Genomic DNA, 26,644 nt, shown 5'->3' with positions numbered 1-26,644 from the left:
TAAAATGTATCTCTTCCATGTTAATCAGTTTTGTCTTAAGCAGCTGTAACCACGACAAGCAACAAGACATTCTGTTGATCACTTAGTTAATAAAGCACAACATTGCCCGCCCATTTTTTCAGACGTTCTGGTTCCGGAAGTATTTTTTAAATGTATTTTTTTCAATAAGGATTACGTAAAATCCTTCATAAAAGAGCATCACAATGTAATAAACTGAGATTTGAAGCAAAACGTATTTAAAAATTGGATAAAAAGACAAAGGTGCAAGACTGTGTACTTAAATTCTTTAATGAGAGAATAAACTTCAATCCCATAAAGAATTTCAAATGACTTGATTGTATTAAAAACGATGGAAAATTTTAAAACTATTGATTTAAAGTTGTTGATTATACATTAAGTATAAAAACAATATTTTTTAATTTTATTGCAAAATATTCAGATATGTGCAAATATATAAGCAGTTCGAGAGTGTAGGGATTGCATCATTCACATTGCATCATGAGAATGTGCAAATGCTGCAGATGCACTTTGATTGCTGAAATTCTTCGATTGGTCAATCGTTTCCCTTCAGGTTCATGGGAAATGTAGTTCTCCACTAGGAATTCTGCTATTAAACATTTTTTTTTTTTTTTTTTTTTAATGAAGATGAAATAACGTAGACTGATGGCTTCAACAGAAGCACATACCATTCATTAACAACTGCTCGTTAGGACACTGTGTTACAGTTTCATAGTTATTTCATAGTGCAGCTAAGAAACTGCAGTGCAAATTTCTATGGAAATCAGGTACAGGCTAGATGAATGAATTTTGGACATTGTGGGATCTGATAAATTTGAAGCTGAGAGGATGCAAAGAACATTTCTTCTTTCCAAGTATGTACCTTTACAGGGCTGTAAACCATCTTAACAGGTTTATAAAAAGACTATTGTAATTTGTCTATACTTTTAATGGATATTACATCTAATATAATATGGTACCCAGCTTCAAATGTTTTCAATGTTCATCATGTTGGTTGATATTTCTGAATAAGACTTATAATAATGAAAAAGAGGGGGTTCCAATGGAAAGGAAAGAGAGAAGACTTACTTCTGAGCTCTGCAGTAATTAAAAGCAAAACAAACACAAAATATATTTTTAAAAACCTCAAGTTGCACACCACACTTAATACCAAAATACTTAATTTCAAAATAAAAATCTGTCATTTTATTTGCATTGCTAGGCCAACATTTTTTTACTTCAATATTTTATGGTATTTCCATCAATATTTTGAAATTAATAACTGATTTTGTGCACTTGTTCGTTGGTTTTTATGAGCTGATGGTAAACACCATTTTGTCCAACATGGTTGACTGCTATTGTTCTGGGTAAGCTGAGAGCAAACAGGGTTTTTCTCTGTCCTGCACCTAGGTTACTGTCTACACCATTCTCGTGACAGTCCATGATCCGACAGAGAATACACCAAAGATCTTAGGGATAGTTTGCCAAAAAATTAACATTTCCTCACCATTAACTCATTTTCATTTTGGGTCAACTATTCCTTAAAAATGTCCTTTATAATGAGAAGACAAATACACTGAACAAAATTATAAACGCAACACTTTTGTTTTGCTCCCATTTTTCATGAGCTGAACTCAAAGATCTAAGACTTTTTCTATGTACACAAAAGGCCTATTTCTCTCAAATATTGTTCACAAATCTGTCTAAATCTGTGTTAGTGAGCACTTCTCCTTTGCCGAGTTACTCCATCCACCTCACAGGTGTGGCATATCAAGATGCTGATTAGACAGCATGATTATTGCACAGGTGTGCCTTAGGTTGGCCACAATAAAAGGCCACTCTAAAATGTGCAGTTTTACTGTATTGGGGGGGTCCGGGGGGGTCCAAAAACCAGTCAGTATCTGGTGTGACCACCATTTGCCTCACGCAGTGCAACACATCTCCTTCGCATAGAGTTGATCAGGCTGTTGATTGTGGCCTGTGGAATGTTGGTCCACTCCTCTTCAATGGCTGTGCGAAGTTGCTGGATATTGGCAGGAACTGGAACACGCTGTCGTATACGCCGATCCAGAGCATCCCAAACATGCTCAATGAGTGACATGTCCGGTGAGTATGCTGGCCATGCAAGAACTGGGATGTTTTCAGCTTCCAGGAATTGTGTACAGATACTTGCAACATGGGGCCGTGCATTATCATGCTGCAACATGAGGTGATGGTTGTGCATGAATGGCACAACAATGGGCCTCAGGATCTCATCACGGTATCTCTGTGCATTCAAAATGCCATCAATAAAATGCACCTGTGTTCGTTGTCCATAACATACGCCTGCCCATACCATAACCCCACTGCCACCATGGGCCACTCGATCCACAACGTTGACATCAGCAAACCGCTCACCCACATGACGCCATACACGCTGTCTTCCATCTGCCCTGTACAGTGAAAACCGAGATTCATCCGTGAAGAGAACACCTCTCCAAAGTGCCAGACGCCATTGAATGTGAGCATTTGCCCACTCAAGTCGGTTACGACGACGAACTGTAGTCAGGTCGAGACCCCGATGAGGACGACGAGCATGCAGATGAGCTTCCCTGAGACGGTTTCTGACAGTTTGTGCAGAAATTCTTTGGTTATGCAAACCGATTGTTGCAGCAGCTGTCCAGGTGGCTGGTCTCAGACGATCTTGGAGGTGAAGATGCTGGATGTGGAGGTCCTGGGCTGGTGTGGTTACACGTGGTCTGCGGTTGTGAGGCCGGTTGGATGTACTGCCAAATTCTCTGAAATGCCTTTGGAGACGGCTTATGGTAGAGAAATGAACATTCAATTCACGGGCAACAGCTCTGGTGGACATTCCTACAGTCAGCATGCCAATTGCACGCTCCCTCAAAACTTGCGACATCTGTGGCATTGCGCTGTGTGATAAAACTGCACATTTTAGAGTGGCCTTTTATTGTGGCCAGCCTAAGGCACACCTGTGCAATAATCATGCTGTCTAATCAGCATCTTGATATGCCACACCTGTGAGGTGGATGGAGTATCTCGGCAAAGAAGAAGTGCTCACTAACACAGATTTAGACAGATTTGTGAACAATATTTGAGAGAAATAGGCCTTTTGTGTAGATAGAAAAAGTCTTAGATCTTTGAGTTCAGCTCATGAAAAATGGGGGCAAAAACAAAAGTGTTACGTTTATAATTTTGTTCAGTGTATGACGTTCAGTCTACTAAGTCTAAAAGGTTAAATTAATTTTTCAAAATGATTTACTATTTAACAGATTTTATGTGAGTAGATCCCCAAAATGTAAAAGAGAGCACAATAACCAAACCCAGTTTTAATCATTGTACATTTTTTATTTATATTTGACTTCATATAAAAGCTACCATACCAAAGTGGACAGCTCAAGGGTCAAGCAGTTCTTTGTAAGATTCTATATTAGACTGCATGTTGTAGATATACGTACTGATGAATGGCCTGCAGAAACTTGCGCTGATGTTTCCGGACCTTGGCGTGGTCGATCTTCTTCACAAGTTTAGTATGTTTGTAGATTAGCCATGTTTCCCTGAGTACATTAGCAGCCGTGTTTTTCACCTGTCAGCAAATAAAGTCCACATAAGAGATCTAGAGGTCTTTTACCTAAGTATTATGGAAAAAAATATTTTGAAAAAAGTATCAGTAAGGCTAGTGCAGAAAGAAAAACTTATGTTTGGGCCCTTATACGGTGGGGTTCAAAAGTCTATTCCACCAAATCTGGGATTCAAAATCTAATGTAAACCTGGAAATAAACAGAATGTAAAATAAAAATAAAAGTAAAATGTTAAGATATAAACATATATGATGCTGCACTCTTTCTAGGTCACTAATCAAATAAGAAAATGTATGACATTGACCATGTCTTTTGTATAAAAGATAATATTTTCTTGCTTCCATTGAAGGACACAAGATGCTCATTGGAACATTCTCAAATCATGCTGGGATAACTTGGATCATCAGGTTTTACACAAACTCGTGGAATCTTTTCACACAAATTGCAATGCGGATAATATAATTTTGTAATATTGTAAAATAAAAAAACTGTACTAAATTAGAAAAATGCAAAATAGAAGCATTTTCTCAAGTGGTCTCTGACTTTTGGACTCCACTGTAAGTGTGCAGAGAACTTTTTACTCTGTAAAACCTTTCAAAAAGAATAGTACTAAAGCACATCTTCAGCAAAGTGCTACCACTGTAGTTGCAGATCCTGCAAAGCTCTGGTGAATTGCCTGCTAGGTTTTGTCTAAAAAAATTACATGATCAAAAAATGAATGCTGGCTTGTTGCCGTGGCTTATGCAGCATCAACATTCGGCTTAAAAGTGCTTTGTGCAGACAGTTTGAATGCTCCTTATGATTATTTTATACTTACTATCCTATACAGGACTAGACTATTTTACTATTTTAAATAAAATTTATACTTACATGTTTTTACTTGTTTTTAACTTCAAGAAATGACAATTAATCAATAATCTTAAAGTCTTTTAAAGCCATCTTTACACTGCAAACGTGGCACAGAAGCTGCATCTGAAGTGGCATTTTGGTCTATTTACACAGATTGTTTAATGCTGCTCAGCGCAGGCATAAATGCATTTACACAGCAATTACAATTGCATAAATAATGTTATGAGATTGATGTTTTAAATGTAAAATTATGGATATAGAAATATGAAATGAATTAAAATATGAAGTTATACTTTTAAATATGAAACTAAATTATGAAATGCTCTATCATGACAACAACAAAGTTTAAGGCTGCATGCACTGACGCTGCAATTCATTTACACAGAACTAAAGCAGCATCAGAACTGCCTTTGTAGGGGCTGAGGTGGGTCAGAGCAGGCTTAATTTAGTCTGGCTTTTGCGTCTTTACACAGAATTTTGAGCAGGCACAGGCAGGGGTGTAGCAGTCATTTTAAAAGTTAGGGGGATGAGTCACGTGATGCCACGTGAGGATCGGACATGTGAACGTCGAGCTCTGTGCACTTTGCTAGTCTTAATACCTTTTATGACATAAACCGGTGAGATTCGATACACTCTGTTCCATAACTGTTCTAGGAGGACAATATGTCAAAGAATTCAAAATCCTCGGGCTCTGGAGACATTAAAAACACTTACGTGCTCAAGCTGACACCCCTGGACAGGCCACGGACCAGGGAGTTGATTTGGTTGGGGAGATGAGGGAAATACAGCGAGAGATGTTGAACATGTCGGCAAAGATGATGAAGGTTGTTGCTGACTTGGAGGATCTTGCTGTAATTCATCGATCGATCACTGACATGGAGGCGAAATTTACTGATGTGGTCACAAGAGAGGGGGATGTCGAGAAACGGATTGATTATCTGGAGTCATCAGAGAGGGAATTATCTGCTAATCTGCTAGCGACTAAGGTGGATTTGAAGCGTGAATTGGAAAAGTTGGAGGACATGGAAAACCGTAGCCGGCAGAATAACGTCCGTATCGTGGGAATCCCTGAGGGAGCAGAGGGACATAACAGGCCATAAGCTGGAAATCGAGCAAGCTCACAGGGTTCCGGCTCAGCGATCCGCTGAGGGAAACAGGCCCCGATCAATTCTGGCCAAATTTCTGAGATCATCCGATAAAGATCTTGTGTTACGTGAGGCGCGGAGTAAAGGAAGGCTTTCTTGGAAGAACCACAGCATTTTCTTGTTCCCAGACTTTGCGAACTCGACAAGAGAGAAACGTGATCGATTCAAGGAATGCAAGAAACTTTTACATCAACGGAAGGTCGCTTTTGCACTGATAGTCCTGGCCAAATTGAGAATAGATGCTAAGGATGGCCGTAAAACACTCACATGCCCACAGCAAGCGATGTCCTTCATAAAGTCAGTGGAGTGAGTAAGTCATATTGTGGTACTCATGTCGCAGCCGAATAGACCAGCTCACTGAACATTCGCTTGACTGTTTGAAGATTCTGCGTGCCCTTTTGTGCTGGTTCTGCCTAGTGGCTGGAGTTTATTTTGTAGAGCAACACACCTTCAGGATGGTTTAGTGGATGAATCTACACGCTCTTTGTGCTTATTCCGCATATTGGAATTTTCATCTTCATACTCTTTGTGGAGTATTACTGGCAAAGTCATTGGAGTAAGTTATTAGATTACTCTTATGTTGCAGCCGAGTGGGCCAGCTCACTGAACATCCGCTTGACAGTTTGAGGAACCTGCACATTTTTTTTTTTTGTGTTGGCGCCGCCTATCGGTTGGAGTTTATTTTGTGGAGTATTTCTTGCAAAGTCATTGGAGTGATTAAGTAATTTGCTTGCACTCATGTTGTAGCCAAATGGACCGGCTCACTGAACATTCGTTTGACTCTCTGAAGAATCTGCGCACTCTTTTTGTGCTGGTTCTACCTTGCAGCTGGAGTTTATTTTGTAGAATAACACACCTTTGGGACAGTTTTATGGATGAAACTACACGCTCTTTGTGTTTATTATGCCTATTGACTGGAGTTTGTTTTATAGATGATCTTTTGCTGTGTAATTCTGTTTCACAAAATGTGTATAGAAACACTGGATTTGAGCAATCCGATGGCAAGGTTGTCGCAGGGGCTCTCGTAGGCGTACATGGACTGTTTGAGTTTGGAGGGATGGACGCCAGTTGGCGCTGTCGTGTGCGGGGTTAATGTGCGCGTTTTCTTTTTTCTGTTTTTTTTTTTTTTTCTAAGGGATGTTCAGGGTTTAATTGTTACACTAATGTTAGAATGTGGTCTTTATGATCTTGTCTTTGACACACAATCTATTTTTTCTTAAATGTCAAAATGTCAAATGTTACTATAAGTGGATTGTCTCTCTCCACGTGGAATGTGAATGGGTTGGGGCTTCCCATAAAAAGAAGGAAGGTTATTTCTCTTCTTAAGCATAAGAAATATGATATAGTGTTTCTTCAAGAAATGCACCTTTCTCCGCAGGAAGCTGCAAAATTTGGAAAGATATGGGGTGGGCATTTTTTAAAAAGTACTGGCTCTAGTAAGAGCAGGGGAGTCATTACACTGATAAGTAAACATCTACAATTCAAATGTCTCAAACAGAGTAAAGATAAATTAGGAAGAGACATCATTGTTTTAGCTGAAATTCAGGGACAAAGTCTTATTTTGGCTAATATTTATACACCTAATGTCGATGATCAGGGCTTTTTTATAGATCTTGAAGGGATGTTGCAAACCACTGGCACCCCTCATGATATAATATTGGGAGGAGACTTTAATCTTTTGAGTCCTTAATTATAGTAAAGTAAAAGTGTGCAAGCCCCCTAGAGAAACATTAATGCTTCACAGGATGTGTAAAAATCTTGGTCTTACAGATATTTGGAGACTTTTGAACCCATCTGGTAGGGACTATACATTTTTTCATCAGTCCATAAGATTTACTCTAGAATAGACTTTTTATATATATATATATATATATATATATATATATATATATATATATATATATATATATATATATATATATATATATACACACTATATTGCCAAAAGTATTCGCTCATCTGCCTTTAGACGCATATGAACTTAAGTGACATCCCATTCTTAATCCATAGGGTTTAATATGAAGTCAGCCCACCCTTTGCAGCTATAACAGCTTCAACTCTTCTGGGAAGGCTTTCCACAAGGTTTAGGAGTGTGTTTATGGGAATTTTTGACCATTCTTCCAGAAGCGCATTTGTGAGGTCAGACACTGATGTTGGACGAGAAGTCCTGGCTCGCAGTCTTCGCTCTAATTCATCCCAAAGGTGCTCTATCGGGTTGAGGTCAGGACTCTGTGCAGGCCAGTCAAGTTCTTCCACACCAAACTCGCTCATCCATGTCTTTATTGACCTTGCTTTGTGCACTGGTGCGCAGTCATGTTGGAACAGGAAGGGGCCATCCCCAAACTGTTCCCACAAAGTTGGGAGCATGGAATTGTCCAAAATCTCTTGGTATGCTGAAGCATTCAGAGTTCCTTTCACTGGAACTAAGGGGCCAAGCCCAGCTCCTGAAAAACAACCCCACACCATAATCCCCCCTCCACCAAACTTCACAGTTGGCACAATGCAGTCAGACAAGTACCGTTCTCCTGGCAACCGCCAAACCCAGACTCATCCATCAGATTGCCAGATGGAGAAGCGTGATTCGTCACTCCAGAGAACGCGTCTCCACTGCTCTAGAGTCCAGTGGCGGCGTGCTTTACACCACTGCATCCGACGCTTTGCATTGCACTTGGTGATGTATGGCTTGGATGCAGCTGCTCGGCCATGGAAACCCATTCCATGAAGCTCTCTATGCACTGTTCTTGAGCTAATCTGAAGGCCACATGAACTTTGGAGGTCTATAGCGATTGACTCTGCAGAAAGTTGGCGACCTCTGCGCACTATGCGCCTCAGCATCCGCTGACCCTGATCTGTCATTTTACGTGGCCTACCACTTCGTGGTTGAGTTGCTGTCATCCCCAATCGCTTCCACTTTGTTATAATACCACTGACAGTTGACTGTGGAATATTTAGTAGCGAGGAAATTTCACGACTGGACTTGTTGCACAGGTGGCATCCTATCACAGTACCACGCTGGAATTCACTGAGCTCCTGAGAGTGGCTCATTCTTTCACAAATGTTTGTAGAAGCAGTCTGCATGCCTAGGTGCTTCATTTTATACACCTGTGGCCATGGAAGTGATTGGAACACCTGAATTCAATTATTTGGATGGGTGAGCGAATACTTTTGGCAATATAGTGTATATATATATATATCTAAGTCCCTCATTTCATCTGTTGTTGATTGCTCAATTGGAAACATTTTAGTCTCAGATCATGCCCTGGTGTGTTTAGGGGTGTTGCCACATACGGAGAAAAATAAATCATATAGTTGCCACTATAATGTATCCCTTTTGCAAAATCCTGAATTCCAACAAATGCTAAAGACTGAAATCAATGTCTATATGGAGACCAACTGGTCCTCAATATCCTCTGTGGGCGTGGCTTGGGAGACACTTAAGGCCGTTCTTAGGGGCCGGATCATACAGTATGCCTCATTCACCAAAAAATCCAAAGCACAAGAACTCATGGAATTGGAAGGGAATATTAAAAGTGCTGAGGCAGAGCTGAAGCGCCGAATGTCATCTAATGGCCTCAGAGAATTGACCTGATTGAAATACAGATATAATACAATTTTGTCGCAGAAGGTGGAGTTGACAGTCATACTTTGAGTCAGGGGAAAAGCAGGGAAGCTTCTGGCTAGATATATAAAACAGAGAGAGTCTCTTTCTACCATTCCCTCAGTGAAATCTGCTGGTAGTGAAATATTTACCTCAGCCATTGATACTAATAATGCTTTTAAAGAATTCTATCTTGATCTCTATAGTTCCACGTCTTTGTCTACTGATGAAAATATTAGAAACTTTGTGGAACCATTAAAACTATTAGAACCACTAGAACGACTGAGCAAAAAGTTTATCTTGATTCTGAGATAATCTTGGAGGAGCTTGGCGAGGTAATTATGGCCTTGCACACAGAAAAGTCTCCGGGGCCAGATGGCTTTGCCGCTGAATTTTTTAAATCTTATGCTACAGAACTGGCTCCACTTTTTCTAGAAGTTTATATGGAATCATTAAAGAATGGAAAGCTTTTGCCAACCATGACACAAGCCCGGATCAGTCTGATTCTTAAACAGGACAAAGATTGGTCGATCAAAGATACCAAGTGAGTGTAAGAGTTACCATCCAATTTCCCTGATCCAGTTAGACGTTAAAATATTGTCAAAATGTTTGGCTAACCGATTAAGTAAAGTTATGACATCTCTTATACATATAGTTCAGGTGGGGTTTATTTGGGGCCGTAGCTCTTCTGATAACATTAGGTGTCTCATCAATATCATGTGGTCAGTGGCGAATGATCAGACTCCGGTTGCTGCTATCTCACTTGACACTGAAAAGGCATTTGATATGGTAGAATGGTATTATCTTTTTAAGATTTTGGAAATGTATGGGTTCGGGAATACTTTTATTGGTTGGATTAAGTTACTTTATAGACACCCGGTAGCGGCGGTATGAACAAATGCATTCATTTCAGATTATTTTACTCAGGATGGGGCACCTGGCAGGGTTGCCCTCTTTCCCAATTATTGTTCTGTCTTGCCCTGGAACCATTAGCAGCCACGATAAGAAAGGAGGAGGATTTTCCAGGGGTGGTGGCGGGAGGTGTGGAGCATAAGCTTTTGCTTTACGCAGATGATATTTTATTATTCGTCTCGGACCCTATTAGATGTATGCCTTGCCTCCACAGAATTATTAATTCCTTTTCTAAGTTCTCAGAATACAGAGTTAATTGGTTTAAATCCGAAGCTTTGACTCTGACAGCGTATTGCCATGTAACAGCTTTTCAGCCGGGCACCTTCCAATGGCCCATACAGGGCATTAAGTATTTGGGTATTTTATTCCCAGCAAATTTGTGTGATTTAGTTAGAGTTAATTTTGACCCTTTAATAAAAAGCTTTTCAAGTGATGTGGGCAGGTGGGCTTCATTAGATTTATCTATGATTGGGAAGGTTAATGTTATTAAAATGACTTGTATTCCAAAATTCAACTACCTGCTACAATCTCTCCCTATAGATGTCCCCCTCTCTTATTTCAATCAATTTGATAGCATAGAGAGGTCATTCATTTAGAATGGTAAGTGTCCCAGATTACACTTCAATAAATTACATAGGCCGATTGACAAAGGTGGGCTAGGCCCACCCAAGATTTAGTTTTATTATTATGCATTCGGTCTTAGACATTTGGCCCATTGGTCGCTTCCACCTGAGAGAGCCCCTCCCTGGTTTTGTATTGAACAGGAAGTTCTTGCCCCTATTTTGCCATTGCAAAGCCTTTCTATCAAACTAACCGGAGAAGTTAAGTTACACCCCGTTATCTCGCATTTGCACGCGGTATGGACAAAAGTGTCCAGAGTGTTTAATTTGGACATTTATTTAAATGTTGCTTTGAGCATATGGCTGAACCCAAAATTATGCATTCAAAAGTCCCCTTTCTGCTGGACAGAGTGGATTGTGATGGAGGTTAATATGCTCAGTGACCTATATGAGTGTGTTGAGATCCTTTGAAAATATGGTTCAACATTTTGGGATTCCCAGGTATCCATTTTTTAGGTATTTACAGCTGCATCACCTGCTCTGTACTATTTTTGGGAGTAACATACACCCCCCTAAAGTGGCAGACACTCTGGGAGTGGTGATTACTGCCTTTGGAAAAGGTCATGAGGCATCAGTGTATTACTCCCTGCTAATTCAGAGTGTTGAGGATGGAGCTTCAACTTCTCTAAAGAGATTATGGGAAAAAGATTTAAACTTGGTATTGGAGGAGGTAGTGTGGGCTAGGATTCTAAAAAACATCAAGTCTACATCTAGAGATGCAAGGGTGCGTCTTATGCAATTTAAGATTTTACATCGATTCTATTGGACCCCCTCTAGATTGTATAGGCTTGGTCTTAAAGACACACTCACCTGCTGGCGATGCCAATCAGAAGATGGCGACACAACCCATGTTTTTGGTGGTGTGTTAAGATCCAAGAATTTTGGTTGAGGGATCAGAGTTTTATGTGTGACATATTGGACACTCAAATTTCATTTTGCCCCAGACTCTGCATTTTAGGCGATGGGGCGCTCATTAATATAGGGGATAAATACATAAAGAATTGGGTCCTGGCCAGTGTTATGATTGGCAGACAAATTATTCTTAGGGGATGGAAGTTGGCTGGAGCGCCCTTGTTTCAAGAGTGGCATACAGAGATGGGCAGGGTAGCGGCATTTGAAGGAATGTCATATAGAAGGCTAGGTAAACTGGAGTTATTTAATAAAAAATGGGGTAACTATTAAGCCTTTTTAGAAGGTTCTCGGGGGGGGGGTGGGATTTGTAGTTTTTAATTTTTACATCATTTTTGTTTTGATGTGTTTCTTCCTGTCTGTTTTAAAAAAAACTTTTTTTTTATTATTTGTATTTGCATGTGTGTATACTTTCATTTTGTGTTGGACCACTAGATGTTTGTAGTGTGAGGGGGAGAGGGGGGATGTTCAGGGGGAGGGACATATAATTTGTTATAATTTGATTCTGTGTGTGTATGTTCTGTTTCTTCAATCCTGTTTTTTTTTTCCTAGCTGTCAGTAGGTGGCTTGCACAGACCCAACACTTACAGTGCAGCATTTATATATTACAGAATATATTAATATACAAGTATGAAAAAAGTATTATATTAATATATAAGTATTATATACTTATATATTCAGGTATTGCAAATTTAATGCAAAATTTAGCAAAATTAGCTGCAAAAATAAAGGGCAGCACTTTTGGAGCACTTGCTTCTGTTTCACACATGACAATAAAAGACAGAGCACAAGTTGGTCCTTGAATAAATTATTTAATCAAAGACAATAATACCAGTTGTGCATGTGCACAATTAAATGTTTTACTCTGTGCTTGTACATTGTGGGATTTAAATTTATCCAAGTGGCTCGAGTTTTTTTACTACATTCACCAAAATTCGTTCAGATCCATTTAATGATTAAGTCAGTGACCATTTCTCGTGATGCCACCAGTTGATGTCTTGTGTGAAATTAGTTAGTCACTGAATCAACGATCAAATGAAAATTGTAATCCTTTAATATTTGTATATCTACAGACCTACAAAGAGACTTTATTAGAGGTTTCATGCATTATAAGAACAAAGCAAATCTATAATTTCCCTACAGTTTGTGAGCTGCTAGGCATGACTTTTATCAAAAGACAACAATAATAGTTTTATATTATCATGAGTTTCAATAACGTCCATATGTTTACATGTATAAAAAAGCGTGTCTACATATCTATTGACTTCGGTAAAATACACAAGTGTTCTAAGAACACAGCAGATCTATCTTTTTTCTTACAGTTTGTCGACTGCACACCAACACACAGTTAAAAAAACAGGAGCTGATATTAAAAATAGCTTTACATATATAACATAGATCTATTAATCTGTTTAAATTGGCCAAAAGAACCGATCAAACTATTACCTCACAAACATAATGTAAAAGGCATAACTTGATGAAGACTCAGGCACTGATATAAAATCCACTTACAACGTGTGCTTATAAGAAGGATTATCCTTTGTTTTTGTTTTTTCTGCAGTGCATTTCACATAATGCTGCCAAAGTAACAAAATGCGAAGACTACTGAATACAAATCCACCATTTGGACTCGGTATGGATTAAGCTTGGAAAAGTGTGGGGTACCGAATCACCTATTTTAAAGAGTACGGGGCACAGAGCAGGCTTAACTTGGCTGTGTAAAGATGCCTTAATAAAGAGATCTTACTCCCTTTTCTCTATTTTTCTATTTCATACCCTAGCTTCCATTCTAATCTGGTTTACTCTTGAAATTCCATATAGCAGTACTGCTAAATTTGTTTGCTCCTATTTAATTAATTGCTTGTGTTTTTTTCTAATTTGTAAGTCAGTTTGTATAAAAGCATCTTGCACATGATTACATGTAAATTTAATGCAAATATAAAGCATGCTCACTCTTTTGCAGAGTTGAGTGTCCATCATAAAGTTATGAACATGCTTCTCAGCCTTGGTGAGCTCTAGTTTTCTGGCTACGACAGCAACCACTAAGGCAGTGCAGCCAGCCCCCTGCAAAGAACAACAAAAGACAACAAAATCTTAGATCTGAGTCCTAAGCTTTTGTTATACAGTTCCTTTAGACAAAATGGGTTTATGGCTTGACAACATTATGGCAAAGTGGATACCAATCTAATTACTGTGAAAAATGTGAATGTCTCAGAAAGTAGAATTGAATGTAAGACTTTACCCTTGACTCTACCTGTTTCCATTGAGTCACAGTGGGTAAAGCTTGATTTTTACTGTACAATATTAGAATGTAAAGGAGAGACGCACCATGATTCCAGTAAGTAGACACACTCCCTTCCCACAGTACGTGTTAGGCACCATGTCTCCATAACCAATGGACAGGAAGGTTATAGAGATCAACCACATGGCTCCCAAGAAGTTACTGGTGACTTCGACTTTATCATGGTATCTGATGATATAAAATGACAAAAAAAAAATAAAAAAAATGCTGGGAGTAATTAATCAGTACTTTATCAATAGAATAAATATTGAAAGAGAAAGAATGTGAAAGCAAAATTTAACTTTTGTGGATTTCAGCACGTCTATTCATTTTGAAGCCATCAATATGCTAATGTACTCCTAAAAGTTAACTTTTAAGATATACAGTACACATACATTTTAGCACATACATTATATGCATTTAAATTTACAGTCTTATTCTTCCGGGAAACCAAACCAAAAATACTGATGACTCATTGAGCGCTCAAGGGGTGTCTCCAAATTTCTGTCCAATAAAAAGCTCTCTCGAATAAAAATGTCCCTCCCCCTAATACCACCTGCCTCTGACTAGCAATACCAAGTAGCAAATAGTGGTTTTGCTAGACTGTGACACAAAGTAAAGGCTACTGGTTATTTAAAAAAATCGGTGAGCTCTTTAATACGTTCTGCCCAAATTTCCTGTTTCAAAAGAAAATACATCAACACAGGAAAAAAATAAGCAAGTCAAGCAATTTTAAAGGGGTCTTCGAATTAAATTTAGAATAGCTAGCTTTTACATTATACTGACTATAAATAAATACATCTTTAAAACAGCAGATATTTCTTATGTCATAAAAGTAAAATAGATCAAATAGATAATAAATATTGATGACCTCAGTACAGGTTTTCGTACTCCCCTACTTAATTACTTTGTTCTGCTGCAGAAATCTAGCAAATACAGTTCATCATAATCATAGGTTTTCATTGATTTGACCCATACTAAATGATATAGTTACAACAGACACATACAAATTTTCCCTTTGAAATTTGAATACCACTAAACATTTACTATTCTTACATAAACTGTTTAGAATATAAATAATGACCTGTACAAATCAGTGGCCAGGTACTGTACACTTTACATTAGGGGTCATTTGAGAAGTCCAATTACATTTGAAGGGTAATCTTCAAGACGACCTAAAGTGCAACATCAATAAGAATTGAAAGAGCAGCATATTCTGTGTCAATATTCAGTCCTGACTGCACAAGATAAAAGGCGGACAGCCCAAATATAAATCAAGGTGCCTTTGCATATGTAATTTTAAAAGAGTGATGTCCATATTGTGCTTATGTGTACGAGAGGTCAGCCAGGGCCCATTAGATGGCTCACTCTCATTCACCCAGTGTTCTGACTCAGTCTTGTGTGGAGAATGGGTCTGTGTAAAGCTATTGTGGGAGTCACAGTCCATTACACAAGCATAAAGAGGGAATATGGAAAAACATGCTGGCAGTGTAACCAAACCCAAAGCTGCCATGAACTAAGATAATGCACTGCTCTGAGAGTAGGGGGCACATAAGACCATTCAGGCAGTCGAGGTCACCAAAACATTTTAGCAATATCTCAAATCAGAGAACATTTGTTTGAGAGCTTCATTAATTCATATCACAGAATCTTAAACATAGATTTAGCACTTACAAAAATGTATCATGGTAACCACACTTCCTGCGATTTATGGAAAATACTGTTTACTACAAAAATTGTTACTACAACTAGATAGGTAAACTTGAAACTTAAAGGAGATTCAAGCACTTGTGTTTGTTTGTTTACATTAGATTTTTTTGGTCCGTTTTAACATTCCGTTAATGAAAGTCTGTGGAAGTTTTAGGATATTGGATCATCTGCTACAGGACAACCGTAATTCTGATCAGTTAGAAAAGACAGAGCACACTAAGTCAGAACAGTCTGAAGGTTTGTGCCAAGTTTGGTGGATGTAGCTTGAAAGCTCTAGGATGAGTTACAGTCAGAAAGTTTGGTCTTTGTTTAGGGATTCTGAAAAAACCCTAAACCATGTATGTAGAATAACAGTATGTTGGTTTTGTCAAGTCAACATGATAAAACAGCTGTAACTTCGTATTTGCCACCACTGTCATCAAAAAGAAATTCAAATAACAGAACATTTTTTCGACTTGTTTGGAGGAGATCCCATAATATATTATGGTTTTACAGTAGCGCAAATTTTGCAGTAGCTAACTATGGTATTTTGTCAGAAACTATGGTTACCATACCACATTTTGTAATTGAACAACATATCTGTAACAGTTCGGGAAAGGATGCAGGAACCGGAGTAACAAACAACAAGACTTTAATCAACATAAACTCAGAACTGAAACACAGTGACACATGAACGAACACACACACACACACACACACACACATGCACGCACGCGCACACACACACACACACACACAGATCGGTCGCGTGTGTCTCTCTCTCTCTCTCTCTTTCTCTCCCCCCCCCAGCATTCCCGGCTCCTCCTTTATTCTTCTCTCGCTGATTGGGCAACTCAGCGCCAGGCGTTCATCCCCTCGTCCCGGCAATGCCCTCCTCCTCGTCACAATATCATATACAGTATGAGGATTTTTTCAGGGGTGAAAAAAAAACATATTTAAAGACCCCATAAATAAATAATTTGAGTTTTGTGGCTTTGAATCCATGTCTATTAGATCTGAGGCCATCTATACAGTATGCTAGTGTAGTGTGCTCAAAGTCGACAAAACTATAATTAGCAGATATACGCATTTAAAATGTACATTCTTCTACTCCGGGAAAAAAAGACTAAAAAAATATAGATGACTCGTTGTGCACTCAGGGGTGTATGCATTTTATTATTATTATTTATTTATTTTTGGTCCAATTAAATGCTCACTAAAATGCGAAAGTCCCTCCCCCTAAAACCACCTACCTCTGAAAAGCAATAGCAAGTAGCAAATCATGGTTCATGTCAGTGACATAAAATAAAGCTTATTGCTATTTAAAAGAAACCCTTACAAAAATCAAGCGTTAATAGCAAATTTGCCGCAAATTCGCCACTGATTATTTTCACTTGCAAATAAGCTTGTCCATTGTTGCCAAAGGTTTGCTGCAGGTTCCACTACCAGTGAAGAGCTGCAAACTTCTGGCAAACATTTGTGGTGAATCACAAGCTCATTTGCATGTGAAAATAATAAGTGGCAAATTTGTGGCATGTTTGTGGCTAGTTTGCCAGAACTCTAGATTTTTTGTAAGGGAAAGGACAAGCTCTTTGATATGTCCTGCCCCAACTTCCTGTTCAATAGGAAATACGTCAACACAAGAAAGACGACTGTGCTCATCAAGCCATTTCATGGGGTCTTTAAAAACATTCCACTCAATTCAAGCAACCAATTGCCCAAACAACATTCTTAAATAAATATATGTTAAAGTTTCAGAACAAAGTCTTCTCTTGGGCTCAGATCCATGTTCCATCAGAGTGGACAATATGTCCATGTGCTGACTACGGGGTAACACTACATTTATGTGCAAATTAATCAATCACAGAGTGTCCAGCATCTCTGCTCGTTAATTTAACTGAGGACTCATTAGCTTGAGTGCTATTAAACGCGTGCTAGCCTGACGACAAATGACTTAAAACGAAGGAGTAGCTGTGTGGCCATTTAGGGGCGAAGTGAAGAGAAATACTGAGTCTCTCAGGGTTCTAAAGCTGTTGATAGAGCACCTCTCCATTCCTCCAATGGATTCATCCACTGTAACTCTCACACACGACATGAGAATATACTGTATAAAAATAACCTCCTCCCACCTGCTTTGACACCTGACAAGCACATTAGCTTGGTTAGTATTCTCAGCACTTTTATTCAACCATGATCATTAAAGAAAAACAGAAAACACTAGGCCTATTCTATTTGCCTAACATACGAAGTCTGACACAGATTAGCACGCTAGCTTGGATAGCTGAGGATTTAATTGTTCTAATGGTAGAGGGCTATTTAATGAATATAGTGTATAATGTATTATAATATATAGGGGAGACCAAGGCTAGCTGTCACGTGGGAAAGTTCTCAGTAACTCTTTAGCAGTTGTTTTATATGTAGGTTTCCACACCTATAGTTAAAAACTGTAATGAGTATAGGTTTGGCTAATTCTGTCCTCTACTAATACAGAACTATTTTCAATAGTATCATATATTTTTCTATCATACTGATGAAGAGGCAAGCTGTCACATTAGTTTTATATGATGTAATCTTATACAATGGACCCTTTTCCGGGTTTAAAACGCAGAGGTAAACTCTAACACGGTAAACTTCTAAAGCTTTGAATGGGAGACCAAAGCAAATATTATTTTTGAGTTTCCATTTGCTCCAACAGCAAAATTAAAATGAGCTATTACATTTCCACTAATTTACAAAAGACAAAAAAAAAAAAAAAAAAAAAAAAAAAGAAAAAGAAAAACTGTTATTATAAATTTGTGCTTCTTTAGCTCAGATTACACTAAAAACACTTTTTATTTTAGGTTGGTACAGCTTATGCGCACGCACATTCTCGAGTTAACTGGCATGCAGTGTATGAATCTAAAAGGCAGTTGGCCCTTTTCTAAATAAACTATGTCTTTTTCATGGACAATAATGGTGGAAATGTTAATTATTTTATTTAATTGTATTTATTTGTAGCCAATGCTTCAAGCTATGTGCCTACTGCAATTGACTTTCAGAAATAAACCCACCCTTAGAAATATTCACTGGAGTTAAAGTGTGACAGCTAGTCTCGATTTTACCTATACGCTATAACAGTAGCAATTTCTCAGGGCCAGCAAAGCCTTCTCTGCTGGCGTAACATGCCTAATAAATAATATTTTTTCATCCTTTCATTCTCATTGATCTTTTTGCCTATGTATTTTCAACACTTTCCTCTCCTAATTCATCTACAAACAAACAGCAAAAAACAAAAAGTTTATCCAATCAGAATTTATTCCTCGATGCTTACAAGCAAAGTGTGACAAATGTTTCACAAATCACATGCCCGAAGCCATGCTCCTTAGCTAAAGCAGCGCGTGAGTCTGAGCTCCACCCCGTCAGGTCTTCAGAATTTCCACAGAATCCCTCAACACAGCAGTGAAAAGGCATCTAAAGTCAGATTGTCAGATTCATCAGCCAGCCAATCAGATTGATTTATTTGTTCTTGGTGGGTGTGGTCTTTAGGATATATGTCCCAGTCCAGGCCTTCTAACTGGCCTTGAGTGACGCAATCACGCTTTAAGTGATGTACGTAATTTGAAAGCGAAGAGCGTGAGATCTTGCTGATGAGTCGGCTGTCCTCACTGCTGTTATTGCCATTGAGAAAGATAATCTTATGGATTTAAAAACCTGAGATGTTCTGCATGATTGTGCGATTGATTAATTAAATGAGGGCTGATTGTCACTTCAAGCAAATTGGTAAGTGCTTTTTGCATTGTTATAGCAACATCAGGAGTTTTCTAAGTGTAAATTAGGCTGCTTGAGCATTCAGTGTTGGATCAAGTTTTTAAAAGTAACCATGAACCGTGCAAAATTTATTGCAAGCAAAATTTAAATCGCAAATATTATTAGAGAGATTTTTCTTGGTATTAGACCTCCTTGGTTTTGGCTTTTGTGCGTGGATATGTTTTTAAAATGTCAACTGGTATTATTAGCTGACTGCCATGTAATGTATGATAGGCATATAGTGTGTTATTGTGAAGCTGTGTTTTCTTAATGGCATTAATTGCACTGAAGGCCTAGACTTAAAATGCATGGGTCGCCACTGCTATAGTGTAGCTTCCAATACCAGCATAGTTGACAAATCTGCTTTTGCAGACAGCTAATATTATACTGTGATGAGGAGGAGGTTGTGGCTGGGCCGTGAGGGTGAGTCACCAAATCAGCCGGGAGGGGTATAAAGACAAGCCGGGGGAGAGATAGAGACACATGCAGCCACTTTGTGGGTGCGTCTATGTGCTTTATGTTATGTTTCAGTTATTTTATGTCATTAAAGTTATGTTGACTGTTCTGCCGGTTCCCGCCTCCTCCTTGCCCATCCTGAACCCGTTACATATATCTTGACAGGCTTAAATTCCCATTAAACCTTTAAAGCCTCATGAGTTATATTATGTACTCTAGACATTGAATAGTGAACCCCATACACCTAGCAATTGTTGTAGTGAAGTGCAGGAGATTGATGTAGCACAAAGGCTAATGTGTAAGAGGCGGTCACAGAAACTAGCTAAAGGGCTGAGAATGACCTAGTTAGCATGGCTGTGCTGCTCTTTCTATGTCAATGGGACATGACAACATACTAGATCTTTACTCTCCCCAGAAGGTCTAGGTCAAGATGGTGATATCTTGGTGAGAATGGTACTTCAGAGCATCAGAAAAGGTCAAGGATTCGACAACACTTTAGGAAAAGAATAGGCTGCCTGCCATGAACATGATGATTACCATGTTGACGCATGGTGTCAGCTGTGTGAAAATCCCAAAATCCAAAGAATTCCTAAAAGGTTTATTGACCGGACACTAAGACCCCTCTTTAAGTGAAGATTTAAGTTGAACGACCATTTATAAGAGAAAATAAATTAATGGATGTGTTTAAGAATTTGGGATTTCCAACATGTCAGCAATTTGCGAGAGATACGCGATTGCAGTTTTGCCAGAATAGCTCATCAGGAGAGATGAGCAGAAGTTCAGGAAAGCTAAGAGCCAAGTAACAGTTTTTCCTTGCGAAGCACAGACTCACTTTGGACCGCTGTCCAGCAGCAGCCATGTGGAAGAAACATAGAACAAAACCATGAACATGTATAAAACACTTTTACTTCCACTTGCCAATGACAGCACATTTTATAAAGACAACAAAATATGTGCTTGAACAACAGCATTCGACAAAAAAGAAAGGAATTATTACTTAAAGGTATAGTTCACCCAATAATTAAATTATGTTATCATTTACACTTCCTTATGTCATTCCTAATGTTGCCATTTTTCCATGGAATAAAAAAGATAATTTGGATTGTTTATTTTTTTATTTTTTTATTTAGAAGTATCTTCATGCAGCTCTTTCCATTGTCAAGTCCAAAAATTACACACACACACACACAAAAAAAAAACACACTCCATAAAGCACCATAAACGTAGTCCACATGACTTGTGTGTTATATTTAAAGTCTTCTGAACCCATACGATGGCTTTGTGTGAGGAACCAACATGATCACACAGGAAGTCTTCAGAGAGTTCCAGTACTCTAGGATCAGTCACATTTTGCCGACTCAACGACAAGCGCTATCTCCTATCAGGACGTTTTTGCATCGGCTTAAATATGTTTACCTTCCCTGACTGTGGTGCGACCGGAAGCGCATTGTAACAATAGCGTGGGAGATCCGGGTTTAGATAAGGCGTTGAAATATAGGAAGCAATTGTGTTTTTGCATAATCAGTGACAAGCACAATTTAGAAGTTGCATTTCTCCCTCTAACATTAAATTTTTACTCTAATGATGGTTAGGTTTATGTTTGGGGTAACAATTTATAAAATATGCATTCCTCTTAACTGTATTACATCCTGTACAGCTGGAAACAACTCGCTTCACAACTCACTTTTGGCACCCCTCTGTGGACATTTCACCCGGAAAATGGAGCTCATGCATGCCCATGCCCCCAACAACAGTTACTGATTTGGCCACTGGGGGCAGTGTTTCGCATTTCGGTAAGCAAAGACCAATAGCTAAAGAAAAGTCAAACAACTGTTTCTGATTTAAATGTGATATTAATCTGGAGAAACAGACAGAAATTTAAGTTGTAATTCAATGATAATCTCCATGCATCTAGTCGCGTTTGTGTCCAGAATTTAAAAACGGTGCATGGTTATGTACTACACATGTGATAACAAATGCCATTTTGATGTCTGTGATGTTGACGTGCCATTTTTGAATCTGGACATGAACACAAGCTAGATTCAAGCTTCGGTGGAGGGGAAAATTATCAGTGTAGATTGAAAGATGTGGTCACTATGAACTGTCATTGTATTGAAAGAGGCGCATGGTGTTCCTTCAAAAATTTCTGCTTTTGTGTCCCACTGAAAAAACAAAACAGCATATGGGTTTAAAACAACATGACTGTGAGAAAATAATGGCAGAACCAGTGGTGTAGTAGTGACTGAAGAGGTGGGCAAACTGTGAATTTATCAGACCCCCAAACCCCCCCAACATGCACACACCTGGTATGTACAGTAAAATCTCTCTATATATATAGTATACATCTATACACATATGTAAAATGTATAAGAAATATATATAATGGTCTGTGTTAATCATAGTCCTTTATGAGCATACAATCTGCGTGTCAGGGCAAGAACGTTCCTTGCTGGCTTGGTGTACAGTACACAACTAAAAACCATATGGAAGGTTGATAAATATCTATTTAAATTACTAAGCTTGATTAAATGTTCATTTTATAACTAGAAAAATTGGTAAAACTTTTTATTCATTCAAATTAATAAACTATTACATACATAAACTAATACATAATAAACTGTTATTTTGATTGTAGCTAATATCAGTGTAGTAATTATATCTTATATTACAATATACATACAAATTAATGGTTATTTTTTATTTTATGTACTACAATGAGCTTAACTGTGTTTAGTATAGTGAAATTGCTTTTATTTTTTACTAAGAAATATACATTTAGTTGATTTGATCTCATGATAAAAAGGCTCCACTGACAGAAGTAATAGACAGAAAAAAATGACAATTGATATTACTGGACAACTCAGATAACTTGGCCAGCATCTACAAAGATCTTCAAAAACTAGCATAGGTGCAGTAATTTCTTTCACAAAGTTAAATAGCATAAGTTGTATTTAAATCCATAAATATGTTGACGTTTACCAGTGAAGAAAATTTAGAGCGCAAATTATGGTGACTCCAGCGCTGCTGGCGCATCAGCATTTCACTGTAGATGCTAGAAATGTCCCGTCCCTTACTGAAACGGAAAGTATGTTTGGTTAACAAATATCCCATCTCGGCTGAAACAAATGTTCTGATTCGTTGTTCAGCTGAGTCAGTCTGTCTATCTTGTCCTTGCCTTCAGTTCAGCACTCCCGCTGCTCCATGAGGGTTTAGAGAGAATTTCTGTGCACTTCTTAAAATAAAATCACAATTCACTTAACGGTGCTGCTGCATCACCTCAGTAGATTGAAAAGTTCTGGGTCAAAAGCCTACTCGCTGTTCTGGCAGCCATAAGCATCATCACTCATTTTAGGTGAGCATATGCAAAATCCATAGAAAGATAGGTGGGCATACGCCGTATGCTGGCGTATGTGCTAGACTACACTACTGGGGTGAACTATCCCTTTAAATACATCATACTTCAAAAAAGCCAGGTACAAACAACAGTTTCTTAAGAAATCAAAGTTTATCTCACCTCTCACAGACATGCACAGTCCAGGCAGCAATGATCCATGATGATATACTGAAAACCAGCAGCACTGTGCCTGGACAAATAGTCATCAAAGTCTTCATGACAAAGCGTGTGTTAAAGTTGATCTTATTGAGCGCTCCGATACTGCGTGACGAGGCGTCCGTAAAGAGCTTACTGTGCAGGAGCATGACCCGGCCAATTAGATACAGCCGCAGGAACATGGGAATGGAGAGGATGATGTCCACGTCTGCGTCGGCCACAGATGGGGTGTAGGTGAAGGCCAGGCGTGCGGTCCACGTGAAGACGTACTGACCAGGAATGGGGTGGATGGCACACACCAGGAGCTCCAACATGATGAAGAGGATACGCTCGTATGTCATGGCTATCCGCCAGTCGTCTGCCCCATTGTCCACCATGAAGAGCTAAATGTTGGATGGAGAAAGCATTTTTAAAGGTATAGATCACCCAAAAATATAAACTTTGTCATTATTTACTCACCCTCATGTTCGAAAACCATATGACCCATCTTTCTTTGAGATGTTAGGCAGAATGTTAGCCTCAGTCACCATTAAATTTCTTAGTATGGAAAAAAGGACACTGGAAGTGAATGGTGACTGAGGCAATCAGTTCTTAACATTCTGATTAATGTCTCCTTTTGTGTTCCATGAACGAAAGTCAGTGGGGTTTGTATCAACATGAGAGTGAGTAAAAGATGACAGAATTTTCATTTTGGGGGCAATTATCCCTTTAGCATGGTAAGTTTAACCTTGATCATGCATTGATGTATTATGCCTTAAATTACAATACAATTAATTATAGATAATAAAACTATTTTGTAATGGAAGAGTCAAGGTCACAGTATATGAAAAGAATGAACCTGTTCCATTTAGTGCCATTTTTCACTAAAAACAAGTATCTGTGGTTTTACCATAATGACTATGCTATGATTTTTTTTTTCTCTTTTGCAATTGTGATGTAACTCATGAAAACTACACAACTTGCAATCAGGAATAAAGGTTTTCAATTGTGCATCCATTCAGTAATTTGACCACCATGTGACATTCCAAGTCATTAAATAATGCTTACTAACCAAACTGACTGACAGACCTGTATTAAATTACATCTCTTATTAGCCATAAGTCCCACTTGAAAAACCATTATTAATCAACATCAGTGTCCTCTCTATAAAGACCATTTAATGGATAGGCAAAATGGCACAGCCACTGAATAAATATATCAGGAATCTGGTGGTAATTCAAGTCATTAGGAATTGGCACCCTGCTTCGTCTGTTATCTTTGAAGCTCCTGTCTCAGTCTGTACTCTTGATTATGGTTTCCAAGGCGGAGTTGGCAACTTACATGAATCTCTCGTGCGTGGTACATTATGATCAGACAGAGCAGAATAACAGTGGAGAGGCTAATAAGGCATTTCAGTGCAAATGAATATGAGGATTCCTGCAGAGACAGAAAAAAAAAGGGACATTTATTAATTCCAAATCTTAAAAAAATTCCTGTAGCTCATCTGGTAAAGCATTGCCCTAACAATGGAAGGGCATGTGTTGAACACACATACAAACAAGTCTCTTTGGATAAAAGTGTCTTTTACATGAATAAATGTATCTTTGAGGGACAGAAAGATAAGGCAATAGTCTTGCAAACATACTGGATGTTATGCTGCCTTCATGTTGGACTGTATTTATGAGGTAAGCGCACATGAACGGTACCACAATGTTGTAATGACAGGGGAACTCTGGATTTCCTTTAAGTCGCAAATTAAGAATCAATTGTGAAAATTAGTTTATATACATCATAAGAAGCTGAAATTATGAATGTTGCCTGTACAGAATAGTTTGAATGTATGCAGTGTACTGTTGATGAAGAATGGCGATAAAGCTTTCCAGAAAAAAAAACTATACATTTAGCCAATTTATGAGCTAACAGGCATGTCAAAACTACATTTCCCACTTGAAGGAACATTCTGGGTTTAATACAAGTTAAGCTAAATTGACAGCATTTGTGGCATAATGTTGATTACCACAAAAAATAATTTATTTTATTAAAAAAAAAAAAAGCTAAATCTGAGGTTACAGTGAGGCACTTACAATGGAAGTGAATGGGGCCAATTTTTGGAGGGTTTAAAGGCAGAAATGTGAAACTTATAATTTTATAAAAGCACTTACATTCTTCTGTTAACACTTGTGTTATTTGAGCTACCATCGTTTTTACAGTCCTTTTAGAGTTTTAGGGTTTACGACGTTGCGTCGTCATGGCAACAAAGTTGTAAAATTGTACATAGCTTTACACAAAATAGATAAGTATGCGATTTTATGATTCAAATGATGTTGATTGAGCTTAAATTGTATCGAACCCAGAATATTAATTTAACATGCATCGTTAGCTTTTTATTTTGTTACAAAATTTGTCAGGAAGGGGAAAAACACGTCCCCCGCACTCTTTAAAAAGGTGATTTTTGTCCCCTGCACTTTTCCAAGCTAAACCCATACCGAGTCTAAATGGTGATTTGTATACAGTATTCTTTGCGTTTTGTTACTTTGGGCTGATTGAGCAACCATCCAGCCAATCATAGGTGAGTTTCATGAGCCGAAACAACCCTTACGTAATCGGCCGTCAGTCAGACAGTCTAATCAACGCGGCTCCATTCAGTTCTACAAAGTTACTTACAACAATGCTCATTTAACCATGTTTTTTTTTTTTTTTTTGGGGGGGGGGATTTTCTCTCCCTTTTCTCCCAATTTGGAATGCCCAATTCCCAATGTGCTTTTAAGTCCTCGTGGTCGCGTAGTGATTTGTCTCAGTCTGGGTGGAGGAGGAAGAATCCCAGTTGCCTCCGCGTCTGAGGCGTCAATCCTCGCATCTTATTACGTGGCTTGTTGAGCGTGTTAACAGAGAGACATAGTGCGTGTGGAGGCTTCACGCCATCCACCACGGCAACCATGCTCAACTCACCACGCGCCCCACCGAGAACGAACCACATTATAGCGATCACGAGGAGGTTACCCCATGTGACTCTACACTCCCTAGCAACCGGGCCAATTTGGTTGCTTAGGAGACCTGGCTGGAGTCACTCAGCACACCCTGGGATTCGAACTAGCGAACTAGCGAACTCCAGGGGTGGTAGCCAGCGTCTTTACCACTAAATTAATAATCTAGAGATGATGAACACACAAATGAGAGTTATTCATCAGCATATTGTTCTTTTTTATTTTTATCCCCAATTTGGCATGCCCAATTCCCAATGTGCTCTAGGTCCTCGTGGTGGCGTAGTGACTCGCCTTAATCCGGGTGGCGG

The 26,644-nt window shown here is 38.6% G+C and overlaps 1 protein-coding gene across 1 annotated transcript in view; it reads right to left on the bottom strand.

The window, feature by feature from the left end:
* Positions 1-26,644, bottom strand: part of LOC127424629 (small conductance calcium-activated potassium channel protein 2-like) — a 55,530-nt gene that overhangs the window by 10,603 nt on the left and 18,283 nt on the right. The window contains exons 3-7 of the mRNA XM_051669982.1: positions 24,694-24,789; positions 23,338-23,756; positions 13,940-14,081; positions 13,565-13,675; positions 3,456-3,583 (exon numbers count right to left, since the gene is read on the bottom strand). Of these exons, the coding sequence (XP_051525942.1) occupies positions 3,456-3,583; positions 13,565-13,675; positions 13,940-14,081; positions 23,338-23,756; positions 24,694-24,789 (896 nt within the window). The remainder of the gene's footprint in view (positions 1-3,455; positions 3,584-13,564; positions 13,676-13,939; positions 14,082-23,337; positions 23,757-24,693; positions 24,790-26,644) is intronic.

The sequence above is a fragment of the Myxocyprinus asiaticus genome, chromosome 33 (genome assembly GCF_019703515.2).
Source record: "Myxocyprinus asiaticus isolate MX2 ecotype Aquarium Trade chromosome 33, UBuf_Myxa_2, whole genome shotgun sequence".
Lineage (NCBI taxonomy): Eukaryota > Metazoa > Chordata > Actinopteri > Cypriniformes > Catostomidae > Myxocyprinus > Myxocyprinus asiaticus.
Note: the sequence above shows the minus strand (reverse complement) of the source record. Positions and strands in the feature narration are given on the sequence as shown.